This window comes from Eubalaena glacialis, chromosome 9 (genome assembly GCF_028564815.1).
Source record: "Eubalaena glacialis isolate mEubGla1 chromosome 9, mEubGla1.1.hap2.+ XY, whole genome shotgun sequence".
Taxonomy (NCBI): Eukaryota; Metazoa; Chordata; class Mammalia; order Artiodactyla; family Balaenidae; genus Eubalaena; species Eubalaena glacialis.
In genome coordinates, this window is record NC_083724.1 from 43,357,929 (window position 1) to 43,385,565 (window position 27,637).

Below are 27,637 nucleotides of genomic sequence, written 5' to 3' on the forward strand. Positions count from 1 at the left end.
CTTGCAGGGAGCAAACTGGGGAAATAGATACCCCTTCCTCATTCTCTTGCTCTCTGGTCTCCTCCTGGTGTCTCCTATGGACTAAACCCAGGAAGACCAAGGACAAGAGGGCTGTTGATGTGAAATCCTTCCCAGTCAGCCTCCTGGGGCACCAAGCAAGACGGTAAAATGGAGAGAGAGGATCCCTGGGTGTATCTGAGGCAACAGGAACATACCTTACTTTGGAGTTGATTTTTGGATTCTTTTTTGTTTCCTCTTAATCTCTCCCCATTTCATTCATTCTTGGGTCCCGTATTCCACCTATAATTGGAGTCTTCATTAGGGTGATGTCTAGGGGCTTAGTGTAGATCCCAAGAGGGGCTAAGCGTTGACTGCTCTTGCCCAACACGACTTAAGTGACACGCAAGCCAGTGTAGTTTAGATTTCTTCTCTTACTTTCTTGATTTTATTTTGAGGGGGTAAGTATATAAAAGCCTCTCAGCTAGGAGGAGGCCTCTTGCTCGATTCTCTTTTCTTTTCATACCATTAACTTCACATATTAAGATTTCTTCTTGTTTTTGGTGTGGAAAAAACTGGCAGAGATTCTGATTTGATGATTATGTCTCTCGTTGGGCCCTCAGAGCAAGCTGTTGGTTCTGGGATAAGGATAATACACAAAGAAGCGATTTGGGTCTTTTTCTTCCATACTTTGAATTGCTCAGAAAGTAAATATACTGGTTTCTTTCTATAAATTGTTGATGGGTAATAAGAAACAATTTTGTAGCTTTTTAGATACTTTCTGGGGTTTTTTTTCCCAGTATTCATGGATAGGATTATAAGAAGTTCATTTTTAACTCCTTGGAATTAATCTTGTTAAAATGGGTTGATAGCATTCACATTGCAGTGTTAACTTCATACTTCAGGGAATTCCGGATCACTTTATTAAAAGTCATGTGAAAATGATAAAGGAAGTGTTCATTTTATATTTCAAGAAATTGCAGATCACTTTATTAAAAGTCATATGAAAAGGATAAAGGAATCGGTGACCACAGGACTATGGGGCTAGAAATCATCTTTCACTGTAACTATGTGAGGCTTCTGTGTTTACCAAGACATCTGTAGTCATTTAAGAGTACTTCTATGAAAACTGTAATACTTATTTGAATTTTTCATGATTGTTTATAAAGATAGTAATGAAATCCAACCACCAGAAAAACCAAACAAAATTAGGACAGATGTTGTATTCCTAGTTTTTAGTTCTCCTTTTCCGCCTTTTTTTGTTGTTGTTGTTTTTTTAATGTCTTGTTGATAGGAGATGGCAACGAGGATGCTGTAGTCATCCTGTGTATTATTATTATATTCTTCCATGTTTAATATCCAAAAAACATTTTTTTTTCCCCACATTGTTAGGAGAAGACAAAGACATTTATTGTTTTGGAAATTTCAAGGAAATTTGAAAGTGAGTGGGAGATATTCAAAAATGAAGTTACATACTCCCAAAACCACTTATATTTTAAAAAATGAAGTTTTTAGATTCATAGTTTCAGATTCACTGTAGAAGAAATACGTTGTCATTCAGTGAAATGATCTCATGTTTCCATTTTTCCTCCTCCCCACAGGCATTTGTAGCTTTGTTATGGATTATCTTCAGGCTTATGGTAACTGAAAAGGAATATTGAAGGAGGGAAAAATGAGAACACAAAAGAAAAAAATCCAGTAACAGTAAATTTCTGTGTCACAGTTAAGAGTAGGCAGAAGGAAGGAGAGTCACTGTGTCTTCTCTGGATTCAGTGGTTCCTCGGCATAACTCAGCTGACCAAAGCCCCTGGAAATAAATACAGTTGATACTTGCTGTCCTGAAAAATGCTGATTCTTATCTTATCTGAGTACTGTGTTCTCCACATACCCCATTTTAAAATAAGAGAAAATGTCTAGAAATTTTCAGGCATTTTTGTCTTACCACTCTCTGACCAGCATTTGTGTGAGTGAGTGCATTGTCATTTTCAGATCCAAATCCTGGCTAAACATCCCAGCCTCCTGGAATCATTTCAGACATTCTCCAGGGAAGAGAGCTTTATCAAGTGTTTATTCTGTTCAAACGATGCTATTTTTATTGTGTTTCATATAAGATACGTGGTTACAAATCACTATCAAAATTCCATGCTGAGCGGCTCCCAAAGAGGTGACAGTTTTTTGTTTTGTTTTTTTTTAAAGCTCATCTGCCTCTGAAATGGACTGTCACTGCTCTAATTCTGCTGAGTGCTCACCATAGGTGGCCTTTCCCCCTCTCGGGATGCCCCTTTCGGCAGGCCCTTGGAGATGTCACATCCAAGGCCTGTTCCCAGTTGAGTTGTCTGGGAGACTGTGAGAAGGTCTCATGGTCTGATGCGCTGCCGTCATTTCTCTTTCAGGGACAGGAGAGAGTGGCAAGAGTACGTTTATCAAGCAGATGAGAATCATCCACGGGTCGGGCTACTCTGATGAAGACAAAAGGGGCTTCACCAAGCTGGTGTATCAGAACATCTTCACGGCCATGCAGGCTATGATCAGAGCCATGGACACGCTCAAGATCCCCTACAAGTACGAGCACAATAAGGTAGGCCTAGCTCCTCCTGGGAAGAGCTGGGATGTGTGGTGGCTTTTTTAATGGACGTTTTCCGTCTCATCCTAAATGGGGCTTTCAATGGCTCAACAAGTTGTTTATAACTGTTTTTTTTTTTTTTTTCTTAAGTCTTTAAAGTTACAGCTATAAAAAATTGGAGTTGTATTCTTAGTGATATCAGTGAAGGACGTTTGGATATTCGACAATAGATACATGGATGTTTAAAAGGTAGGGGCACACATTACCTTAAGAAGACAGTTTGTCAGTTCAAGACAAATTGACCCAAGTGAGGGGATTCAGATGAGAAGCAGTGGCCTTGCTTCAACCTCCCACTCTTTGTACTCCCTTGAAAAAAGAACAAAAACAGCTTAAGACCATTCTGTCCAGTTTAATTTTGGATTTCGTGACTTCCTTTCAGTAGTACCACAGGCTTAATTTTCTTTCAAAATAGGCCCATCTGTCACTTCCAGTAACCTTTCAAACACGTTTCCCTGGAGTTGTATTAAAGTAATGGAAACTTCTAAAATCACTTGAGAAAGGGTTAGGGGAAAAATTTTTTTTAATTTTTAGCTTTTTAGAAAACAAGCAAACTTTCCCAATATCCAGCATTTTTTCTTACTTGAAATAGAAAATCAGATTTTTTTTATTCAGGTGAAAACAATTGCTGTAATTGCTCACCCTCCAAATATTATAGCTACATGATGCCCAACAAGGTTGGTGCATCTGAGGGTGTCTCCAGGTTTGAGTTTATGCTGGGAGTTTATAAGGGAAGCAGAATCTATTTGGAATTTGTAGAAGTGTCTTGCTGTTAATCAATCAGTATGTCTACTGATGGATGTAGTCTTTGTTCCTTACAACTTGTAGATGCTGATCTTATAAGTTGGTAGTTTTTGTTTACAAAACACTACCTTTGCACCTACATTTATTTTAGGACCTTCAGTCAGAACTTTCATTCTCTCAGTACTCTTGATAATCTACTCTTGAGGACATTTCCATATACCAGTATCAATGAGTACTAAGAAGAAGTTGGCATGCCCAGTGTGACTCATTAACTGAGATGTAACTCACAAACATGAATCACAGGTAAAATAAAGCAGTTCTCTGTACCTCCGCTTCTGTTACCATTTAGAAGCTTCTAAATATTCAGATCATTTTCAAATCGGGCATTTCTTTTTGGGGGGGTGGTCCTTTGAAATCAACTGGCTGCTTCTTATCTAGTTGATACCTTCACAGTTAGTTTTCCGATGGCAACGAGAGTCTCTCCACAAATAACCCTCCCTGCTTTTACTCTCAAGAGTGAAAAGATCTGGGTAGGTTCATGGGAGTATGGTACCTGAATCAGGTGAGGCTGCCTGGATATGGAAGCAGTCTGAATTTAAAAGGATCAGGGTCCCCCCCTCCCCCAGCCCACCCCCCAAGAAATCTCAGTGTAACGAGTTTCTGAAATAGGTGGCATGCTTGTTTTGCTGCAATTGTAAGACTATTCTGTAGAAGGAATTTTTTTTAAATGCCAGTGACTTTTCCAATCTACAGTTGGTTGATAACGTGATGATCTGATGAATTCTGCCTGAGTTACCACATGTGTGGTGTAATTGATGTTTGTTTGTGTATTTTACATATATACATACATATTGCCAGTTTACACATTAAAATATAATACCGTCTTCTTAATTATACCAAAAAATCATCTTTCTTGGTGCTTCAGAAGAATCCTTCAGGGTCTCGCCTTGATGTTAAATTTTCATATGAAGATCATTCATTGTACAGACACACAGATGTAGAAGATGATGTGGAATTTATCCCCTATTCATAGAACACATTGAAGAATGCTTAATGTGTGTTATTTGAGCTCTTTGTATCAATTCTAGTTAAGTAGACTTTACTGTGTTGGGTACCATTCAGTTAAAAATCAACATCATAAAACGTTATAATAATACAGATTTTTCTCAGAGATCATAATTATCCTGTGAAATCTTCCCACATCTCCTGGTTACTTAACATACTGCCTAATGTAGTGACTGACATCTGAATTCCTCAATACGTTTAATTCCCTTTAGTTCATAATATAAATTACGTTCACATTTGCTCCATTTTCTCTACAACATGTATGAATTTTAAAGCATCACCCCTTGCTTCCTCCATTAACTTCCTGAGCTCTGCTCCCTCCTTGCCTTTGTTAAAGCTTATTAAGGAAATAATGTCGTCTGTCTCCTTCCTGTTCCACCCAACTGCCGATTCCTCCTCATTCTTCTCTGCTCCCCCTGTGGTACTAAGTGATCCCACCCTCTTGCAGAACCCATACTGGAGTATTGATAGTTGCCTAGCTTGTATTAGTTATGATGATTTGGGTATTGATCTTATTTTCCTGACTAGCTTCTAGGCTCTTTGAAAGTAAATCTTGTATCAGTTCCATCTTGGCATTATTCATTGTCCCTGGCATTGTATCTTGTACACAGTAGGTGTTCAAAAGATACTTGCTTTATGAATAGGTAAATAATTTGTAAGTTTAAACAGCTGAAAGCCTCCCCTCCTGCCCCTCACCATTGTTGAAGTGATTATTCAAATCAATAGATAGCTGTTGATACATAAGGGAATAAATGCAGTGGGCTGTCAGGGAGGCAGAGAAGGTTAACCAGGGCTAGGCAGAAATTTGCAGTCCAGAAAGAGGCAAGGGCAGAGCTGAGGGAGGGGCACTTTGGGGAGGAGGAAAGGCTAGAGTAGATGTTCAGAAGAAGGTATGTGCATGCAGTGTGTAAATTGGCCAGTTTTACTAGAACAGAATTCCTATAGAGGAGAACTGAAGAAATAAGAACCAAAAAAAAAAAAAAAAAAAAAAAAAGGCTTAGAATGTGTTTCTGAAAGCTTTTGAATCCAGGCTAAGAAGTTTGAATTTTTTATTTTCTTACATTTATGATACCTACTTAATAATAATAATATTTTATGTCTTGGTTAGAATTTTCTACAGAAGTTTCTGGTTACAGTATGCTCTAATATTTTATAAATAGTTTAAAGGACTTGGTGTGCATTTTATTAGCAGTTACTTGGAGGCAGTGTGTTGTGATTTGTATTATTTTGTGACCCTAAAGATACAACATAAATAACCGTTTGGTTTATTAAAAAGCTTCTTTGCACCTACTGCCGCATTGGCCATAATCTGTGGTAGTAGCATTAATAAAAACAAACATTTTCCAGTATTGTCCAGCCTAACTTTGTTCTTGCTTCTAAGTTCATGTATTTTGTAAAGCAGAATGTAGCTTACAGACGATATGGCCCGTTCTTAACTGAGGAATTGTTGACAGTTTTGTTTGCTGTGAAATTGGTCTAGCTAGGGGACTGCCATGCTGAAATATTGGAATTTCTTTTGCTCTTGTGTAAGTGTTACTGCATTGAATTGAGAGTCTCACTGGTTAGCTGGGGGCTGGCACAGTGGTCAAGGGGAGTCCAGGCCACAACCTCTGCCCCAGGTAGTGGCATTGCATTGCATGTCTCTTCAGGGCCCTTACTCAGTGTTCCAGGGATCTTCATTTCCAGGGGAGCTTGTAATAAATTGCAAACTTTTACCAAAGAAACATTAATTCCTCCCTGGGCGTGTATCCACTATCCTGTTCTTGGACTTTCTTTCCCAAACAAGTAATATTTATAGGTGAGCTGCTTGGACTCAGCCCAAGTAAGAGAATGTGTTTGAGGACTTCTTCTGAATACTGTGAGCTCGGGTTTATTTATTTCTAAATATTACTTTGCCTTTTTCCTAAACACAAGTGTTGATAGCTGATGTTGAAAGGGATTAAATATTTGTTGCTTAGTCAAATCAAAAGATCCATTTAAGGCTCCGCTAGGTACAAGGCATTCAATGATGAGATAGATTACTCTGTCATTTCTTACTTTCCAAAAGGTACAATTTTCATCACTATTATTTTATGCTTTCCTGTCTTATACAGGCGTACTCTTCTGATTATTCTTTGGGCCTTGAAATCAGCTCAATAAAATTTCTATGTTAACATGCTAAGAACTGTCTTGAGTTACAGCTTGGGGAAATAGATCACAAGGTTTTGAACTCCTGATTTTTATGTACTTACTACCTGTATCTGGTAGTTGGCATTCTTCCTGCTTTGCTTGTTGTTGTTGTTTCATACACACATGCCTTACTTTTTTATTCGATTGCAGGTTACCTTACAGTGAGCAAGCTTCTTGTTTTATAATTTGTTATCTCCCCCACAAGAAGCCAGGAATGTTGTAGGAGCTCTTGTTCACTGAGTGAATCACTCCAGTTAGCGGGTCCTGGTGTCCCTTTACTGTTGGCTTATCATTTCTGTGAACTGTGAAATCCAGGTATTACAGCAGTTTCAAAGTATTGAAAGGCCTTTGCTCCCTTTGCCAATCCCAGGAAGAGAAAAGAATCTGATGAATCTTCAAGACAGTTATTGAGTAGAACTCAGCCACGTGCTAATGTTGGGTAGACGCTGTCACCTCTTCTAGCTTCTACTGTTAGACTCAAAAGTCCTGATGACCAGGGCTCTTTTAGCACCTAGGCTGCAGCTGCCTTTGCCCAGCCAGCCAGCAGTTTCCAGGCCCAACTCCTGTGTTCCCCTCTCTCCTGGGGATGGAGAGGTTGAGGGGACATGTTGCAACAAATACTTCTGGTCCTCCCAGAACCTTTCTAGGAAAGGACGTGTCACGGGGAAAGTACCTGGTTAAGCACATTTACAGCTTTCTGAACTTTCTCTGCTTCCTGAGAAATCTTAAGCTCCCAGAAGCCATTTTTCAAAAGACAAATGTAGCCAAGATTCTGGAGGACTTGCCAACTTGTTCCTGCCTTTGATCAATTGAACAAGAAAATTACTATACTACTTTTTTCAACATGAGGGAATTTTCTAAGAGACTGATTTCAATTTAATATTTGTCACCTGTATGATAAGCACATAATAAAGGCAGACCTTAATCAGTATATGTCGGTATCTGTGCCTCTGAAGAGTTGTTTCAGTCAAGGTTCTCTGCTTGCAAGCAACAGAAGCCAACACTGGCTAACTTAAGTGGAAGAAGAATTGATGGGACTGTGAGGTCACTTGGAGAATTGAGGAGAAGCCGAAGGACTAACTCTCGGAAACCAGGACAGGTCTGTGGAACTCATCTGAGAGAAGCATGAACTCTGACCATTTCCAGTCTTCTGTCACCCGATTCAGGATTCAAATTCCCGGGAAAACTTGCCTGATTTGTCTAGCCCGGCTTCTGTGCTAGCTTTGTGGAAAAGGCTGGGCAATTTGATTGACAGTCCCTGAGGGAAGTCTGGGTACAGTTAGTAGAAGAAGAGGAATGATGCTGCACAAATCACAATTATCCACTGCAATATCATACCATCAATTTAAAAAATAAAATGACACATGGATTCTCTATAGATGCAAGCCCTCCAGTTTTGCTCAGCATTCGCTAAGCCTGTCCTAAAATACAGTTTCTTATTCTGGCATTGTTCAGGGTGGGATATCGGGGGAGGTTGGGAGGTTAGTGATATAGCAACAGTTATAAATGAAGTGAGTTAGCTGAGTTTGAGCCAAACCACTGAATAGCTGAGTAACCTTGGGATTGTCACATTTCCTCCCTATGCCTAAATTTCTTTACTCTCTAAGCCTGAATTTCCTCATCTGTAGAATGGTACAGATAATAATAAGATATTTCAAGGGCTAAATAGATACTCAATGTGAAAATGTCTTGCAAATGAGAAAAAAAATGTTTGGAAGTTATTATAAGATGAATTTGTCATTATGGAGAGGACAGATATTACTTATCTTCCATCTTTATTAAGAATAAAACAGACAATAGCTTAAACAGCATGACCAGATTTAGGAGGTATCTAAGGAAAACTTTCCTCAGAGTGACAGTCATTGAAATGGGATACCAAGGAGAGAAATCTCCTTATCTGGATGTGTTCAAAAATAGAATGTATTTTTAACATGTGAAATTCTTTAAGGCCATTTTGCTGAAATAAGACCAGGGATGGACTAGACAACCTCTAAAATGCTTTCCAACACTACTTTTTTTTCATGCTGATTCTCTGATTCCAAAACTCTAACAAAGAGATGAAGCTGTTGTTAAAGTTATTTGTTATAGTTTAAAGCTCCTACCGTTTTTGAACATTGTCCATTCCAGAGTACTTATGAGAATTAAAAAAAAAAAAGAATTAAAAACAGATTTGCTTTGACAGTGGTCTCTAGCCCAGTGGAGATTTTTCTTTCTTTGCATCTCAGTCCCATAAGTGATTACAATATTTATGTCTGTGTACTTTTTTTTAAAAAAAAACAGTGTTCAAAGTTCAAACTCAGCTGCAGGTTTTGTGGGTGTTAGTAGCAATAGTTATTTTAATTGGGTTGTTGGCTTCTGGCCACCAAAGACAGCCTGTACTTTTTCACAGGGAAACTTTCTACTCCTGCTTCTACAAATCTTTGAGAGTTTTCTTTCTAATAGTCTAAAGGAATCCAGAGACTTTTCATGACCCACTTGATGTGTCAACCACCTCTTTTTCTGAGGTTGGTTTACCACTTTTTCCTTTCTCTCTAGGACTCTTGCTGGGGAGTTGATCAACACAGATTCTCCAGTACCTATATCAGCTTTCAAAATCCCTTTGTGTACTTTCTTTTCTCTTTTAATGTCTTGCAAATATGTCCTAGCCATGTTTTCTCCTCACTTTATGCTTGTTCCACTGTAGTTCTTTATACCCATGTCAGCCATATAAAAATAGAAGATGAATTTTGTAATCCCCTTTTCTTGGCTAAAATTAATCCATAATCCCAAGGCATGCCATATCATTTATGCAGGATGAGTTATCTTGAGTTCATGTTCATCAGAGGAGAACTCTGAAGCAAGGAAAGACTTGAGCAATAGACTGAGGCTGATTTCTTTTCTTTTTTTGGTAATTTTTGTGTACAGAAAAGTGTGCACATCATTAGTATTGTCCATGTATTTTTCCATTGTGAACACATTTGCATACAGACCTGTTCATCCAGATTAGCACGACGAGGAATTCAGAAGCCTCCTTGTGCTTCCTTCAAAATACTCCCAACCCCGAGGGGGGACTACCATCCTGCCTTCTAATAACATAGATTAGTTTTTGAACTTTGTATGAATAGAAGCATACAGTATAATACTCCTTTGTGTCTGGTTTATTTCACTCAACATTACATTTGTGGAATTCACCTATGTTGTTACTTCATTTATTCATTTATTCTAATTGCTGTTTAATAGCAATGCCCCATAAAACTTTATGAAAGTGGTTTATGTCTGTACAGTATGGTAGCTATTAGCCACATGTGACTATTGAGCACATGAAACGTGGCCAGTGTGACGGAGGAACTGAATTTTTACTTAATCTTTTAAATTTATATTTACACGTGACTAGTGGCTACTGCATTGGGCAGCACAGTTGTATAATATTCCGTTTTATGAATATGCTACAGTTTGTTTATATATCCTGTTGTTAATAGAAATTTGGATGTTTCTGGCTATTACAAATAATGCCAATATAAACATTCCTGTACCTGTCTTTTGGTGAACATAAGCGTGTATTTCTTTGGGTTACGTACCTAGAATTTGGAATTGCTGAGTCAGAAGGTATACATCTGGTCAGTTTCAGTACGTGGATACTACCAAAGAGTTTTCCAGAATAATTGTACCAATTTACACTTCCACCAGTTATCTTTGAGAGTTCTAGTTGCCCCATATCCTTGACGACAGTTGGTATATTATTAGTCTTTTAATTTTATCTATTCTGGTGGCTGGATAGTAGTGTCACATTGTTGTATTTCTTTGATAAGTAGGCATGTTGAGCACCTTTTCATATATTTATCAGCCATGGGTTATCTTTTTAAAAATACTTCTTCCCTTTTTTTTTCCTATTGGGTTGTCTGATTTCTTACTGTTTCGTAGGAGCTCTTCAGATATTAAGGAATCTCAGTTGAGTAAATGTATTGTAGATATCGTCTCTACTTTGTGGCTTGCTTTTTATTTTCTTCATAGTTCTTTAAGTGAAAAGAAGTTCTTAGTTGTAATATAGTCCAGTTTATCATTTTTTTACCCTTTTGATCCTTTTAAAGTAATCTTTGCCTGCTTTAAGGTTGTTTAAATAATCTGCAGGTTTTTCTTCTAAATTCTTTGTTTTGTTTTTTACGTTCAGATCTAAAATCCATTTCAGATGGATTGTAGAGTATATTGTGACGTGTGGGGGGGTCAGGTTTTATTTTTTTCATATGGGTATATAATTAACTCATTTACTGAAAAGACCATCCTTTGCCCAGTGCAATGCAGTGTCTGTCATCTTTCATTTTGTCACTCAACAAATATTTACTAAACATTTCCTGTATGAAAGTCAACATAAACCAATTTGGCTCTTTTTAAAAAAGAAAAGAGCAAGTGCTCTAAGGAACATTACTGATTAGTCCAAATACACGCGAGAACTCTGCTAAAGCAGTCTCCCTCTAAATCCCTTTCAGCTGCTCAGGACTTGGACGTCCATGGACTGACAGCCACCATATAAAATACATGTGGCATAGTTTAACACATTTTAGTAGGAAGTTGTGAGTCTGGTCATTTGGATGTTCTTAGTTAACTCCTGGCAAAGCATCACATACATACTTTCCTTCTTCTTTTAAACCACGTAATGCATGATTTTCCCCTTTAATTTTAAAACAGTGCATCTATTTTCAATTAGAGAGTCAGAATCTATTTGTTGGAACCAAAGAAAGTGAATGCCTAATGGAGTTTGAAGGGATCTAGTGAGAATATGAGACATGCTAGCATTTTTCTTCCTCATTCTCACACCACTGAAGAAATAATTTCAGTTCCAGACTTTTTGCTGTTGTTGACTTTTAGGGTGGGGCTTGCTTAGGGTTTAGCAAAGTGGCAGTTTTGCTTATCTTGGTCATGTATATCAAAGCCTAAAATCTTCTTGTTTCTTGTACTCTGTTCTTCACCGTATTGTTTATCCCAAATCACTTATACTTGCTACATAACTGTGCTTTTAAATAGCATACTGTTAATATACTATGATTTTCATGAATATATATATGTGCATATATCCAAACTTGAACATCCTCAAGGAAATGTATTGATACTTTAAAAAAATAATGACATTTTTTTGTCACGTTATATTGTGACACTTTCCTCTCAAGGGGTTAAAAAATGCTCCACTTAAAGCTATGATCACTAGTTTTGGTTGATTTGTTGTAAACCTATACTTTGAACACATTTATTTTCCTGATTTTATGTTTCTTAAAGTGAATTTGCTAAGAAGGTAACCTTTAAGTTGTTGTTGCCACCACTACTTTGTAAGATGATTATGCAGTTTTCTTACAATCTTGTGTTATTTGTTTAAAATGAAAAATGACTTAGAAAGGACTGGCATTACCAGCATATATCAAGGAACTTGATACCACTCTTGAGATGTATAAGATTATAGATTGGTTGGTAGGTTATCTGCTTCTTTCAACGTACACACATCCTCTGTGGTAAAAAGCATAATGGTTTTGAGCTAAAAAGAAGGCTGTCCTGACTGTAGTAGACATTGGCCAGTCTGGGAGGTAGTGAACAGTTCTTGAAATGGTGGCTCTGTGGTAGGAGTTTGGCTGTTCAGGTCATCGTTTGCCTCTTGTATTTTGAAGGCACTAGCCTGGTCTTCGCCCTCAGGCTGTGCTCATGGCAAAGGGATAAGAGTGTATAGCTGTTTGGTTAGACTACACTGCAGCCAAACCCTCACTAAAGTTGGGTGTTAAAATACTTTTGGATTCAGTAATCCTTCAATTGACCTTGATCCTATATTCCATATTGTAATGGAAAATTTAGTGTTAGCAATGCTTGTCAGAGTTTTAGGAATTTTGGCTTTAGCAGGGCCAAGTGCAATGTCAGTGAGATATTTGGCCAAGAATTTGATATTGGCATAAAATGGCCAATGCCATATACTTTGCTGATGGTCTATGTAGATGTCGAGTGGTGTGTGTCCAGCCATGGGGGAGAAGGGCGGCCTGAAGGAAGAGTTGTCTTTTTCTTTGTGCAGTGACACTATCATTTTGCCAAATGCTATATAAAGATGAGGTGCCTTATAATTTGCATATAGCTGCCATATAGTCCGATGGCAGCTTTGGATCATCCAAAATGAATATGAGGTTAGGGATGGCGATTTTATATTCTAGAACAGTGCTTCTCAAAGTTTAAAGTGTGTGCAAACCACATAGAGATCTTGTTAAAATGTGGATTATATTTCAGCGTATCTGGGGAAGGCCCAAGATTCTGCATTCCTCACAAGCTCCCAGGTGATATTGAAGTTGCCTGAAGTAGAGCCATCTATGAAGTAACTGACTGTACCACCAGAGGCAATATGAAATCATCAATGGGCTAACCTTTGAGTAAAGATCCCAGAACTGATACATCTATAGGATTTCAGCCGAAGGATATTCAGCAAGTTACAGACTTTCTAAGCTATGTCTTCCTCATCTGAAAAGTGAGGGTGATAATGTTACCCGCTTTGTATAGTCGATGTGGGCATTAATGAGAGAACATATTGGGTTGGCCAAAAGGTTCATTCAGGTTTTTCCATTAGATATTATGGAAAAACTGAGAACAAACTTTTTGATGCAAACCCAATTGATGCAAAACTTTCAGGATGGTAACATCAGTATAGTAGTGCCCACTAAATGGTTGTTGTCAAATTCTTCTCAGAAAGTTTTGGGTAAGGAGAAACATATGGGCCTTTGGATAAACTGCAGAATGTGTAAGAAAAAATTGCTGATTGTCTGAAGATGTTGAAGAGGCTATGACACAACAATGAGACGTGAGTCATTATCAGGTACACCAGTGGTTTCCAGGAAGTAGTGGCCTAGACTGTGATAAGACCTAGGACAACTGGTCTAGAATGTAAGTAACGGTGGCGACTCGGAAGAGGTTCATGATCCATGTTACTGCTGCTATCAAGGAGCCCTGACTCTTTCCTGGTGGTCAAGGTATCTTATTATCTTGACTCCAGGGTGTTTGCAAGTAAGAGGGGGCAGCCAGTCCATTGCGGAAAATGGAAGTGGGTGGGGAGGAAGGAAAAGGGAGAGAAATAACCTTTGCCCAGCAAAACCACCCAACCAGTCGAACAAACAAACCTGGGCCCAACACCATGTCAGGTATTTTATATGCTCAGAAGTGTGAGGTGCAGGTAGTATTCTAATTTCACAAATAAAAAAGTGTTTAAAATGTGTGTCTCAAATCACTCCAGTTGCAAGTTTATGGGCTGGATTCTAAAATCAGAGTTGGGCTTCATAATTTCCAAAAAGCAGTGCTGTACTTGACTCTATAAATACCTTTGGCACCAGGACACACATATTTAAGTTCCTTATGAGAATGAACAGCTGGAGTTCTCTGCGGCCACTGCAGCCGTCCTCCCAGCCCCTCTGTCAGGGCCAGAGGCAAGACCGCGCTGCTCACTGCTGTGTCTCAGTACCTAGCACCCTGCCTGACCCGCAGTTGGAAGCAGTAAGTATCGTAGAATGAATGAACCAAAATCTAATGGAATGGAGCTGATTGTGTGATACTACTATTATTGTGGGCCTTTTAAACTCTTAATTCTTACAACCATCCATTTGACTTCTGCTTCCCGACTATAACTTTTTAATTACCTCTTTGTATTTTCAATTAATAGCATGGTTATTTGTTTAGCAGTTAGTTAATTTTAAAAACTATGCATTTTTCATTTCTCTTAGGGTCAAAGGAAGTATTAGACATGTATTTGCTTATGGGGACTTGCAGTCTCATTAGAGCGAGAGAGAGATAAGATACTCAACAAAATTATTTAGTTCTCTAATTTTCAGGCAAGAGAAAGATTTCTACATGAAAGCATATATATTTTTCTTCCTTTTGTGATTTCCCTTTCTTTGTCCCCCTTCCTGTCATTCTGGGTGGTGCATGTGGTGATACATCTGGTACTATTGGGCATCTGTTTGTTTTCTGACAGTTGCCCAGGGAGAGATCTTTTATGGGAGCCCAGGAAGGTGTCTCAGCTGCTGCACTCCTGTGCTGCCAATAGGTCTTGATCTAGACTACTGTAAATGATGTAAAGATACAACTCTGTGGTGAGCTTGGTCACAAATCAAGAAAGTGATTGGAAAGCTTATTCAGCAGAAAAATCACTTGGCTATGAATTATAAAACACGTAGTTATAATATGTGAACAGAGCTATAATATGTGAAATTAAGAAATCTGGTTGAGTGTTTTCATAAGGACCAGATTCTTTCCCCCTCTCCCTTTTCCCAAGTGGAAATACATTGATTTTTATAAAAATAAAGATAAATGTGCTCATTATAAAAAGAAAATTTAGACAACATATGAAAGCAAAGGAAGAAAGTAAAAATCACTGTGAACATTACGATAGGTAGACATACTAAAATTTAACTATGCACAAATAAATGTAGGGTCACTGTCCCTTATCCAAAACTTTGTGGGCCAGATTGTTTCTGAATTCAAAGTTTTTTTCTTTTTTAGATTTTAGAAACATAATATGAGAAATATACTATATATTTTGTAAAACCCCCATCGAGGTATGGGATAGGCCCCTGTAATCAAATACATTAACATTTCAGCAGCAAAGTATACTAATATTTATAATTAATGGAATAAAGACTCTAAATATTCTTGTAGTAGGTCACGTTTTCCCATAAATGCATCACAAAAAACATCTCTCAGTTCTTGGAACTTTTGAGAATTCAGATTATAGATAAGGGAGTGAGGACCTGTATATAAATACTGATTGTTTTTATTGGCTGTACACCACACTTTTTTTCTGACTTGCTTTCTCATTTGTGCCATATTGAACATTTTTGCAGGATAAATTGTTAGAAATGGAATTGCTGGGTCAAAGTGTGTGCATATTTTTAAGACTTGATAAAGATTGCTAAACTGCCATCCTGAAAGATCATACCAAATTTCAGTGTAGGGTCTGAGTATGCCTGTTTTTACCACATCCTTGCAAATTCTGCATTGTATTAATGTTTTAAATCTTGCCAATCTAATAGGCAAAAGCCTTATTTTAGTTTACCTTTTTCAATACTAATGATGTAGTTCTTTTCATAAGTGTTTGGCCATAGACTTTCTTGTAGATTCATTGCAGAGGTTGGGACATTTTCAAATCAGTAAACTGAGACGATCATCTTACGATGTTTTCAGAGATATTAATTATATATTTCAGGTATGATCGCTTGCAGTGGTTATTTCATTTAAAAAGTGAGTGGTGATGTACAGCCAATATCTCTGTAGGTGTCAGCAAGCTGTAGGCCAGATATGTGTTTAATCCCTGGCTGGCTTATTCTCAGATGTGACTCTGAGAATGTGTCTCATTCTCAATGTGCCGCCTTGGTTCTTTTAATCTGGACAAGTATGGTAGTGTCTACAGTGAGGACTCTTTCAAGGATCATTTGGATAGAAATTTCCTGAGTACAGAAGAGGTACTGAATGGCATTCACACCTGAAGGGTTTGGTTTGAAATCTCTTTAAGCACATCATCAACCTGTAGGTGAAAATAAATGAGGCTGTGCCCTTTGGCCCTGTGTGCTTACCTCATATGGTTTTCTGACAACTGTAAAATAGTACAGCCACACTTACTCTAAGGGACGAATTTTGATGTTTTTATCCTTTCATTCTGCAGGATCTAAAAAGATTTCCCGTAAGTCTGAGACAGTGGTTCTCAGTTGTTGGTAACCAGGTCTGGAATCACCTGGGGAGCTTAATTGCCACACAGGTACCTGAGCTCAGGCAGTAGAGACCTCATCCAGCAGGTCTTGGACTGCCTTGAGAACGGTAGCCCAGCTCTGAGTTTAATCAGGTTATAATAACAATAGTAATAATCATAGAAGTGATTTTTATACTTGTAAGTACAGGTATTGTTATTATAATGGCAATAGAGATAATCATAAAAATTCTTATTAATGGCACTGTTATGAATGTTTTAAATATGTATGATAACTCAATATTAGTCAAAGTTCCACATTAAATGAATGAGGAACTTTTGGATTCACCATGCTTAATATCTGATCATATTTTATTTCTTGGAGATAGAGAATGAGTACTTGAAATAAGGGCCATTCTTAACTTTTGAATGTAGAGAACACAGATATAGGCAGCATTTTTTTATGATAAAGAAATTTCCAGAAAGAGATTAGTTTTCTTAGTTGAGCAATAGAGTACTACAAGCAAACTAGAAAATTTCCTATTGACACGATCTCACTCTTCTGTAGTTTATTAAAGTTTGCATTTCATTTCCTTATAGTTTGTGTGTGTGTAACTTTCTTTATTGTCTGTTTTGAAATGAGCCTGTATGGAATCTAGTTGCTTCCTTGGGGATCCTGTCACAGACACATTTGTGAACAGTTGATGCAAGAGAGCAGAACACATTTGCATCAGTTTCCAACATGTCCATGCAGTTCAGCATTTTGGAACAAAGAGACGTAAAAGAATGTTAGCCACGTTAATTTGGGTCAACCCGGGAGACTTGCTAATTATGCGACCCAAGCACTAATTATTTTGTGAACCTTGTTCTTAAAACATAAGCAGATGTGTGAACTTCCATCAGCTCCATCACCCAGATCCCTTTGTGTTCTGGAAACTGATGATTTATGGTCCCCACAGTCAGCTCTTGACTCAATGAAAAGCAAAGGTATGCCCGGCTGGTAGGAGAGAGCAGGCTCTCTGTCCCGGCAGAAGCAGGCTTTATCTTTGATCTTCTGTGCACTTGATCCAGCACGCGTTCACTCTCTCAGGGAAGGGGGCTTGGCGTTAGCTCAGATCAGCGAGTCTGAGCTGGCTTGCCAAATTACCCAAATAGATATGGAAAGTCAAACATCATCCTCTCACTGTCCTTGTATGGGCATTTACATTTTGCCTTAAATTTGAAAATGATTTGACAGGGTGGTTTGGTTTTGTTTCGTTTTGTGTTTCCCTAAAACATGGGAAATACATGTAGCCTGGCTCTTATTATGCGTGAGGAAACAGAGGCACACAGGTGACCTCCCCGAAGTCATACAACCCTGGAGCTGCATTTTGAAAAATGACAATTTACTTTTGGACTTTTTTTTTCTCTCTCTCTCAACTTTTAAAAGTAAGGTATATTTATTTGTGCGGTAATGATGGGTTTAGACTAGAAAGGCCAGTGTCAGATTATTTTACTTCCCACGCTTTGCACTCCGAGCTTCTCACAGGGTAGGTCACTTGCCTATCTGTAAAGCAGATAGAGGCTGAGTGGAAAGTCACCTTTAGCCTCTTGGGAAAGGGAAGGGAATTATCATTTAATAAGAGCTTTACTCTTATCGGTCTGTTTGTCCGATACCAGACAGGTACCAGATGTCCTAGGAGCTTCCTCTAGGTGTCCCACTTTATTCCTCACACTGTGCTCGCCCTTCCACAAATAAGGAAACCGAGGCTTTGTGAGATGAAATAACACTCAGTGCTGCCAAGTGGATACGTGACATCTCTAGACAAGTCTAACACCCAGGCTGCCTGGTTCTACAGCACAGGCTTTTGTCAGAACTCCCCGGCCGTTGGGCTCCATCCTTGCTGGCTGCCCTAGTCTTGTGTCTGTGACCAAGCCTGCTTAGATGGACTGGGACCTGGGATGCCTCAAACCTTAATCTTTTGTGTCCAGTCTGCTTCCCATCTGTAAGTGCCTGATTCTACCACCCTGGGTTGACCTCCCTCCTGTGACTTCCGACCCGCATTGCTCATGGTAGCTTGCAGCCCTTGTTCTGACTAGCTGAGATGCTGGCCACTCCTTCCTGGCCTTGCTTCCGTCGCCATGTAACTGGCCATGATGTCTGCCTGAATATTGGTGACAGCTATGAATTTTGCTTCCTCCTGTGGTTATGAACTGTGCGTGATACCAAAGTCTGGGCCAAGTTGCAAAATAATTAAAGCAGAAACTCCAAGATTGCATGCTGAGGTGGTAAGTGAAGTAAAAGAGGGCTGTGAAATAAGTTAACTCGGTTACCATGGCTCATGGCTAAGAAGCCAGGCTGGCTAATTGGGAAGCATGTGTACACACTCTGGGGCCACCATGGAAAAACCTGGGTGAAATTTCACAGTCTCTATTCAGATTTATCCTCTTTTGTCCAGAAAATAAATTGGTGTTCATTTTTCTACCCCAGTTTAGATTTTGTAAACCCAATTCTTGAGTCTCAGATCATTACATATCATTGTCACTGATAACATTTTGTGGATTCTTGATTTTTTTTTTTTTTAAAAATTAGATTCCCTTTCCTTTATTATTTTTAACATTCTTGCTTTCCTTTTTTTTTTTTTTTTTTTTTGGTAATTTAAAAGTAAACTTTTTAGCTGATGTGCCACGTCACACCTACTGTCTCATCTGTTACTATCATAACCTGTTAAGGTATTCCTCTCAATGTTATTTGCACAGCAAAGTTTTTTTTATCATGGATATCTGCAAAAAGGATGAGATTTTAATTAAGGAGGATGCTAATGCAAATAGTCAAAGTAATATTATTGACAAGGATGCTTGATGAAACTTAGACATATACCACAGCATGAGAAAAGGATATTTTTCATCAGATGAAGTATATTATTTGGAAATGAATTGTGATGACAGCAAGTAGAAAGCAAACAGGACATATTTTCTGTATATTTGGAGCTTGCCTTAGGTATAAGAAATTCTGAGAGAATTTCATTTTGCTTCACCCAATGAGTTATAATAAATTTAATTTAAATTTAATCCTAAAAGGTGGGTATTTTTTTTTAAATTTTATTTATTTTTTATACAGCAGGTTCTTATTAGTTATCTGTTTTATCCACATCAGTGTATACATGTCAATCCCAATCGCCCAATTCTTCCCCCCACCACCCCCACCCCCGGCCACTTTCCCTCTTGGTGTCCATACGTTTGTTCTCTACATCTGTGTCTCTATTTCTGCCCTGCAAACCGGTTCATCTGTACCATTTTTCTAGGTTCCACATATACGCGTGAATATACAATATTTGTTTTTCTCTTTCTGACTTCCTTCACTCTGTGTGACAGTCTCTAGATCCATCCACGTCTCTACACATGACCCAATTTCGTTCCTTTTTATGGCTGAGTAATATTCCATTCTATATATGCACCACATCTTCTTTATCCATTCGCCTGTCAATGGGCATTTAGGTTGCTTCCATGACCTGGCTATTGTAAATAGTGCTGCAGTGAGCACTGGGGTGCATGTGTCTTTTTGAATTATGGTTTTCTGTGGGTATATGCCCAGTAGTGGGATTGCTGGGTCATATGGTAGTTCCATTTTTAGTTTTTTAAGGAACCTCCATACTGTTCTCCATAGTGGCTGTATCAATTTACATTCCCACCAACAGTGCAAGAGGGTTCCCTTTTTTCCACACCCTCTCCAGCATTCGTTGTTTGTAGATTTTCTGAAGATGCCCATTCTAAGTGGTGTGAGGTGATACCTCATTGTAGTTTTGATTTGCATTTCTCTAATAATTAGTGATGTTGAGCAGCTTTTCATGTGCTTCTTGGCAACCTGTATGTCTTCTTTGGAGAAATGTCTATTTAGGTCTTCTGCCCATTTTTTGATTGGGTTGTTTATTTTGTTAATATTGAGCTGCATGAGCTGTTTATATATTTTGGAGATTAATCCTTTGTCCGTTGATTTGTTTGCAAATATTTTCTCCCATTCTGAGGGTTGTCTTTTTGTCTTGATTGTAGTTTCCTTTGCTTTGCAAAAGCTTTTAAGTTTCATTAGGTCCCATTGGTTTATTTTTGTTTTTATTTCCATTACTCTAGGAGATGGATCAAAAAAGAGTTTATTTTTGTGTACAGTGTTAGGGAGTGTTCTGATTTCATTCTTTTACATGTAGCTGTCCAGTTTTCCCAGCACCACTTATTGAAGAGACTGTCTTTCTCCATTGTATATCCTTGCCTAAAGGTGGGTATTTTTTTTTTTTTAATTTATTTATTTATTTTTGGCTGTGTTGGGTCTTCATTTCTGTACGAGGGCTTTCTCTAGTCGCGGCAAGCGGGGGCCACTCTTCATCGCGGTGCGCGGGCCTCTCACCATTGCGGCCTCTCTTGTTGCGGAGCACAGGCTCCAGACGCGCAGGCTCAGTAGTTGTGGCTCACGGGCCCAGTTGCTCCGCGGCATGTGGGATCCTCCCAGACCAGGGCTCGAACCCGTGTCCCCTGCATTGGTAGGCAGATTCTCAACTACTGCGCCACCAGGGAAGCCCCAAGGTGGGTATTTTTAACCCAGTTTACTGATAAAGAGCCTGAAGTCAGAAAACCTAGGTAAAGAGGCTGAAGTTGCAAATGTACAGGGAAGATGGATTCAAGACCAGGATTCTAGGCCAGCTGTGTGAGGAATACAGGGGTGAGTGTACCATTCAGTGAGGGACACAGGCATTTACTGAATACCGAGGGAGTGAAGTTGAAGAGAATAGCTCGGGAGGTGGGGGGTGTGGGCGATGACTGGAAAGGCTCTGCCAGATGATACTTGCACTGGGTCCTGAAAGATGGGGGGGGGGTGGTTTGACAGATGAGTGAGAGTGGGGGAAGATGATGAGCAAAGACACAGAACAAGAAAGTACAGGGCAGTTCTGGGGAAGCTTTGAGGGACCAAAGACAACAGGGTGGGCAGTTTTTCTGGTAAGAGTTCAGGCTGGAAAGATGCAGGGGAATCAGATTGTGAGGAGCCTCAAATTCCGAGGCTCCTCGGAATTCCAAATTCTCACTCCAGAGGTTGATTTTAACTGCCCTGGGGCCACCCAAATCCAAGGGCAGAAAAAGGAAGCGATGGGAGTCTGTGTTTTCAGAATTCAAGGTGGGCTGGAAGTGTGACAGGTGGCAGTGTCTGGAAACAGGAGGAAACCCTGGGAAGCGGGGTGATGAGAATCACAACCAGGGCGAAGGAACGCCCATGGGGAGGAGTGGCAGCCTTGAGGCGGAAGCCAGAATCGGTATCTAAATAAGTTGTTTGGTTTTTTAGCTTAAGAAGAGACCTGCGGGTATGCGTAGGTCAGGGGAAATTGGCTGGTAAAGAGCACAACTATCGACAAATCTGGAGAAAATAAAATAAAACAAATCTCCGGAGAAGCATTGCTTGGAAACTGTTAGAAGTGAAAAGAGAATTGGTGAAGTTCAGAAATTCAAGGTAGAGAAGAGGCAGCTTTTACCAGACAGTCCTAATCAGTTTCATCGGAAGTGGTGGGATCATCTGCCCAGAAAGATGGGAGTGAGTGAAGCGGGGCAGGGGGTGGGGGTGGGGGGTCGGGATTGTGGAAAAAATCACTTGGGGTGCAGATACCTGGGAATTAGTGAAAGAGAGTGAACCTGAAATGAACTACGGAGAATCGCTGAGCGGGGCCGTGCGCCCCGTATCTAACCGCGCAGAAATGTCACCAGCCTGCCCTACTAGGTAGCCAGACTCCATACAGTCATCCCTCCATTTTCCATGATAAATGACAACATGAATAATTTAAATAATGATAACATGAATAATTTAAATCTCCAGAGAGGCCCCAAATCTCATCAAGCATTGAGCTTCTTTTGGAGTAAAATATCTTGGTGTCCCCTGATGGAGTGTCAGAATCGTCTTTTTTGACTGTGGTATTTGTGCATGTGGTTCTTTCAGGATGTGGAATCTCTCTGGCCTGTGACAGCCCAGTGACCCCAGGATCACTGATTGACTTAGTAAAGAACTGTGTTGCTCTAAGGAACCCAATTCAGTCAAGTAATAGCTTTGAGGAGTCTTCTAACCCAGTGAACAAGTGGACCCTGCCCAAAGGGAGCAGTTTGGCAACATGTAACAAAATTTAAACTATATATTCTCTCTTTGCTAACAGTTGCTCTCTGCAGAATTTGCTCTGCTAGAACGAAAGGTCTGAGATGGCAGGGATGGTGTCTGTTTTGTTCATGCTGAATCGGAAGCACCTAGCCAGTTTCATGCATATAATATGGGCTCAGTATGTGTTTGTTACATAAATGTGTGACTGGAACTCATAAAAGTGTGCAAAGACACCATTCTCCACCAGTGTTCTCTGACATCCAGCCAGATCATCTTTTACTTCTGTACTTCTGCCATGGTCCCTCCTGCACTGGGCCTTTGCATGTGCCACCCACCTCCCCATTCTTCTAGATTCTTTGATGAGATGCTTTCATATGATCATATGCTTTTCCTTCTGAGCACTTATGCCATTTTGTGGTTGTATATTTGTTAATAAGATTCTCTGAATAATGTCTGTCTCTCTCATCAAGCTCTGATCTTCCTGAGAGCATGATGGTATCTGTTCACCATTATATATCAATACCAAGGCCTTGCTAGTACAGTACCTGGCACAGAGTCCGATATGTGCATGAGCACTGACACACATACACACACACACACAAATTAATAGTGAGCTTCTGTACAGCATTGTTTATAATAGTGAAAACTTGGAAATGACCCAAATATCTATCAATAAAGAAATAGGTAAATTATGGTAGTCACTCTTTGGAATTCTTATTCTTTTTTTTTTTTTTTTTTGGCTGTTTGGTCTTCATTGCTGCTTGTGGGCTTTCTCTAGTTGTTGTGAGCAGGGGCTGCTCTTCGTTGCGGTGCGCAGGCTTCTCAGAGGGCTTCTCATTGCGGTGGCTTCTCTTGTTGCAGAGCACGGGCTCTAGGCGCACAGGCTTCAGTAGTTGTGGCACCCGGGCTCAGCAGTTGTGGCTCGTGAGCTCTAGAGCACAAGCTCAGTAGTTGTGGCATGTGGACTTAGTTGCTCCACGGCATGTGGGATCTTCCCGGACCAGGGCTTGAACCCGTGTCCCCTGCATTGGCAGGCGGATTCTTAACCACCCCGCCACCAGGGAAGTCCCACTCTTTGGAATTCTGTGCAACTGAAATAAACAATGAAGAAGAACTGTATGTACTAACCTTGGAAGTCATGTATGACATATTTATTATTGTGTTTTTTAAAAAACAAGTTGCAAACTCTTATGCATAATGTAATCCTCTTTCTATAAAAAAAAAGAAAAAGAAAAAACCCAAAATGTATATATTGTAGGTGAATGGAAAAAAATACTAGATGGATACACAATGAACTCCTAACAGGTTTATTTTTGAGTTGTGGAATTAAAGCTCCACTTTTATTTCTTTTCTTTTGTATGTAATTTATTTGAAAAAAAAATGTAGTTTTGGGGGGGCTATAAATTTCATTCTCTGCCCTCTTCATTCATTCACTCAAGATATTTAATGAACACATGTGTGCCAGGCCCTATGCAAAGCATTTTATATATAACTAATAAACAAAATGCTCTTGATCTGCTAAGCTGCTAGCTGGGGCCACAAGCAAGTACATGGCCAGTTTACAATGTAGTTTATCAGGTGTTACAATGGGAGAAACCTCAGCGTACCCTGGATAGGCAATGGTCTGGATGGGTGAGGGGGGCAGAGAGGCTCCCTAGGAATTTTTTGCTCAAGCTGTTATTTCTTGAGTGCCTACTGTTGCAAACCTCTGGGCTGATTTCAACACATTCCCTGTCTCCCAGGAACCCGTAAGCTATTGGAGAGAGTGTTCCTTTTCTTAGCACTAAGTAGCAGAAATGTACATCACGTGAGCTAATTAACCTCAGATTGGCAAGAAAGAGGGAGAATAACCTGGATTATCCAGTCACAGAACAGTTGGCCTCTGGGTAGTTAAGAGCAGCTGTGTTTCATTGTCTGTAAAGATGTCACTCTCCCATAGGTTTAGGGTCCATGACAATTCTGAATGATTTTTCCCATCCTGCCTTCTTAGCCCTTCTTCTTATTCATTTGCTATATTCTAAATGAAGCGTGTCTTGGATTGCCGTTTTTTTTTTTTAGGGAAAGTCTTTTAAACTGTTCACTAATTTCTTTTTAATCATGGTAATTTCTGAAATAAAATAATTGGTTTGAATGAGTAACTGTGGAGTGCCAGGGGTGGGCAGGAGGAGCCAGCACCTTCCAGCCTCATATTGAGGACCACTTGAAGCAACGCCCAGATCCTGAATGGCCTCACTTCACTCACATATGCCTTTTTTGGTGTTTCGTTTCATAGGATATAACCCAGGAGTGTAAAAAGGAGCCGATCTTAATGAGAGTCTCTGGAGACATTCCCACAGGAAGCTTTGCTCTGGGCCGCTGTCGGGGCTCATCAAGCCTTGGCTCCTGCCCAGTGCTGCAGGGCGAGCTGGGTGAGGGCAGAGCAGGAGAGAGCTGCCCCCATGAGAGCAAAAGGGCTGCTCCAGAGTCGCTTGGCCACTGCTGGCTTCAGTGACAGAATTGGATTTGCCATTCAGAATTGACTAATTCTCCCTTTTTTGTCTACAGACCTGATAGTCATTACTGCTCGCAAAAAGCTGGTCAGAAGCCCTGGATCCCTTGCCTGCTCTCAGCAAAGATTTAATAGCTGTGCCCTGCTGTAGTGAGGTTTTGTGTTCCTCAGACTTCATTATTATTACAAAACATGCAATGGAGCTTCATCCTAAATAATTAAAAACCCCTGACAAAGAAAATGAGCCCGGCACATACTGTGATACAGCAAACTGATTTTCCCCTCCATCACAGTTGTCTGTTGGCCTACTAATTCCCCAAGCTCTAGAATTAACAATGGGCAGCTCTGTTCTTAAGAGAGTTACCCAGGTTTGGTACTGGTGCCTTCTTTGTAATGGGGCAAAGGGATGGGTTGGCTGGGTTCCTACCAGTCTCTCAAGGAGGACTTCAGTGTGCTTCCCATTGTAATTAAGTATCATTGTAATAACAGACATGCTTAGTCCTTAGTAATGTGGATAACTTCTGGAAGACAAAACACAGCTGCTGGTATGATGTGTCATATGTAGTTGTTTTCCACTTTGAAGACAAAAAGTAAAGGAACTGAAAAATTGACTCTTGAGGCTGGAAGGTCTCAATCAGGTCCGCCATGTTCTGAGGGGCATAGTAAATAATGGGGGGCATGAAGTGAATAAAAATGGTTATAATTGTGCTAGTTTCTCCCTTACGTTGATAGCCTGATTAAAAGGGGGAAGTTGAGGAGGGGCTGTTATAGATTAAAAGGAACTAGAGATGAAATGCAATGTATGTCCCTTGTTTGGATATCCTGTTTTGAACAAAACAAGTTAAAAGCAAAAAGATGATTTTTAGATGAACAGTGGAATTTAAATATGGACCAGGCCTGATACCAATAATTATTCAGACTTGACAATAACATTGTGGTTTATAAAATTTTATTTTTATATGCATTATATGTAACAAATACATCTTAAACCCTGTAGGGGTAAATGACAGTTTTAGGACAAATGGCATTTGCTCTGAAATACTTGAGCAGAAAAATTGTAAAGGGTATAGTGAAGCAAATAGTACAGTATGGCAAAATCTTGATGATTGTTGAAGGGTTATGGGGATTCATTTTATGGATCATTTTGTAAATCATTTTTTAAAATCATTCATTTTATGGGGATTCATTCACTCCCCAAACTTTTATGTATGTTTGAATTTTTTCATAGTGGTTACTTTAAAGTGACTGAGCTCTAAATTCTTTAGAAGGAAATATCTACTGTATTTTGTTAAGTAATTTACAAAACGTCCATTTCAGCTTCTTTGGTTGTAAATTCCTATGTTTTAAAATGGGGATAATGGATTAAGTAAATAAATGCTAATCCCTCACGTGTCCGTCCCCCTCCCCCCCAAGATTTGTATATAGAGACCATGAGCAGGTTTCCACCCGGGATGCCTCCCTGCCTCATCATACCTCCGATCATTCTATAATGAGTTGCTCACATTTAGTATTTTCTAACTTAGGAATTTTCCGTATTGCTCTTTGCCCAGGCCTCTCCGTTCCTTGTCATCTATCACAAGGAGGAAGGGAGGGTGTCAAGAGCTCTACTCCCACCAAAAGGCTGTGCTGGTCTGTCCCTACTCTTCTGAGGGTCTGGGACCTGAGACCAAGGGGAGATTGTCTTGGGAATGTCTCCACCTCTCTGCTCAGCTCTGAGGCCTCCTCTACCTGTCCACGTAACCAGAGTCAGTTCCCTCAATGTGACAAGATGGCCCAGTGGTCAGATCCCCTGACACCAAAGTTGGGTATCACCACTGCCACTTACTAGCTGTAAACACAGCCCAATCAGTTGCGTTCCCTGTGCTTCAGTTTCTTCCTTGGTTAAAGGGCAGTGATGCTAATAAATAGCTAACTCACAGGGTGAAGATTAAATGAAATAAATACGTAAAGTGATTACTAGAGTGCTTTTCACAGAGTAAATACTCATAAATGTTTGTTACCATTCTTCTTAGGTTTATTATATAAATAAACACTTCTGGAAAATAATGCTTATACAATCGATGAAAAAAAGTAATTTGTTATTTAGTCTCCCCATCTTATCACAAAGTACAAAATAATTCTATTCAGTCAGTGTGTTACTAGCAATACTACTTTTTACTGTCTGTGACTTAAAATTGATATTTTGAGGATTTAGTAACACCCTTATCTATGTGGTACAGTTAATATAAAGAAATAGCATGAATGGCATGGCATTCTAGGAAGAACAAGAAGGTAGAACTAGACATATCTAGATTGGAATGCTAGCTCTGTTCCTTATTGCCTTTTTGGATAATTTCTCGAGGCCACATTTCCCTCAGCTCTGAAGTGGGGAACATGAGGCCTACTAGGAGGGCCATTGTGGGGATGAGGAGAGCCGTGAGGCCCTCATACAGTTCCCAGTGTGTAGAAGATGTGTCCCATGTTATGGCAGTTTAACACACTGTGCTGTGCTGAGAAGGGGGGAGGGGGGAGGAAGGTGACAGAAAAGACTGGGAGCCCCTGCGGGGAGACCCGTTGCACCTCTGCTGATGCTGAGGCTACGGAATCTAATGGCTCAAATGCAAGGACCTCATTTTCTTCAGTTCTTTTCAAGGTGCCAGATAGACAAGAACCTATACATTTACTTAAACCCTGTACTAGAAGTATTCATATGACCTCCTAGTTCACCTCTTCCTGACCCAGCTGGGGCAGACTGAGGTTTCCAAGCCTCACAATTATCTGTAAGGTGGACAGTTTACCCTCAGA

At 39.7% G+C, this 27,637-nt stretch overlaps 1 protein-coding gene across 1 annotated transcript in view; it reads left to right on the plus strand.

Moving 5' to 3' along the window:
- Positions 1-27,637, plus strand: part of GNAQ (G protein subunit alpha q) — a 280,233-nt gene that overhangs the window by 96,476 nt on the left and 156,120 nt on the right. Inside the window, exon 2 of the mRNA XM_061200324.1 lies at positions 2,391-2,575. Coding sequence (XP_061056307.1) covers positions 2,391-2,575 — 185 coding nt within the window. The remainder of the gene's footprint in view (positions 1-2,390; positions 2,576-27,637) is intronic.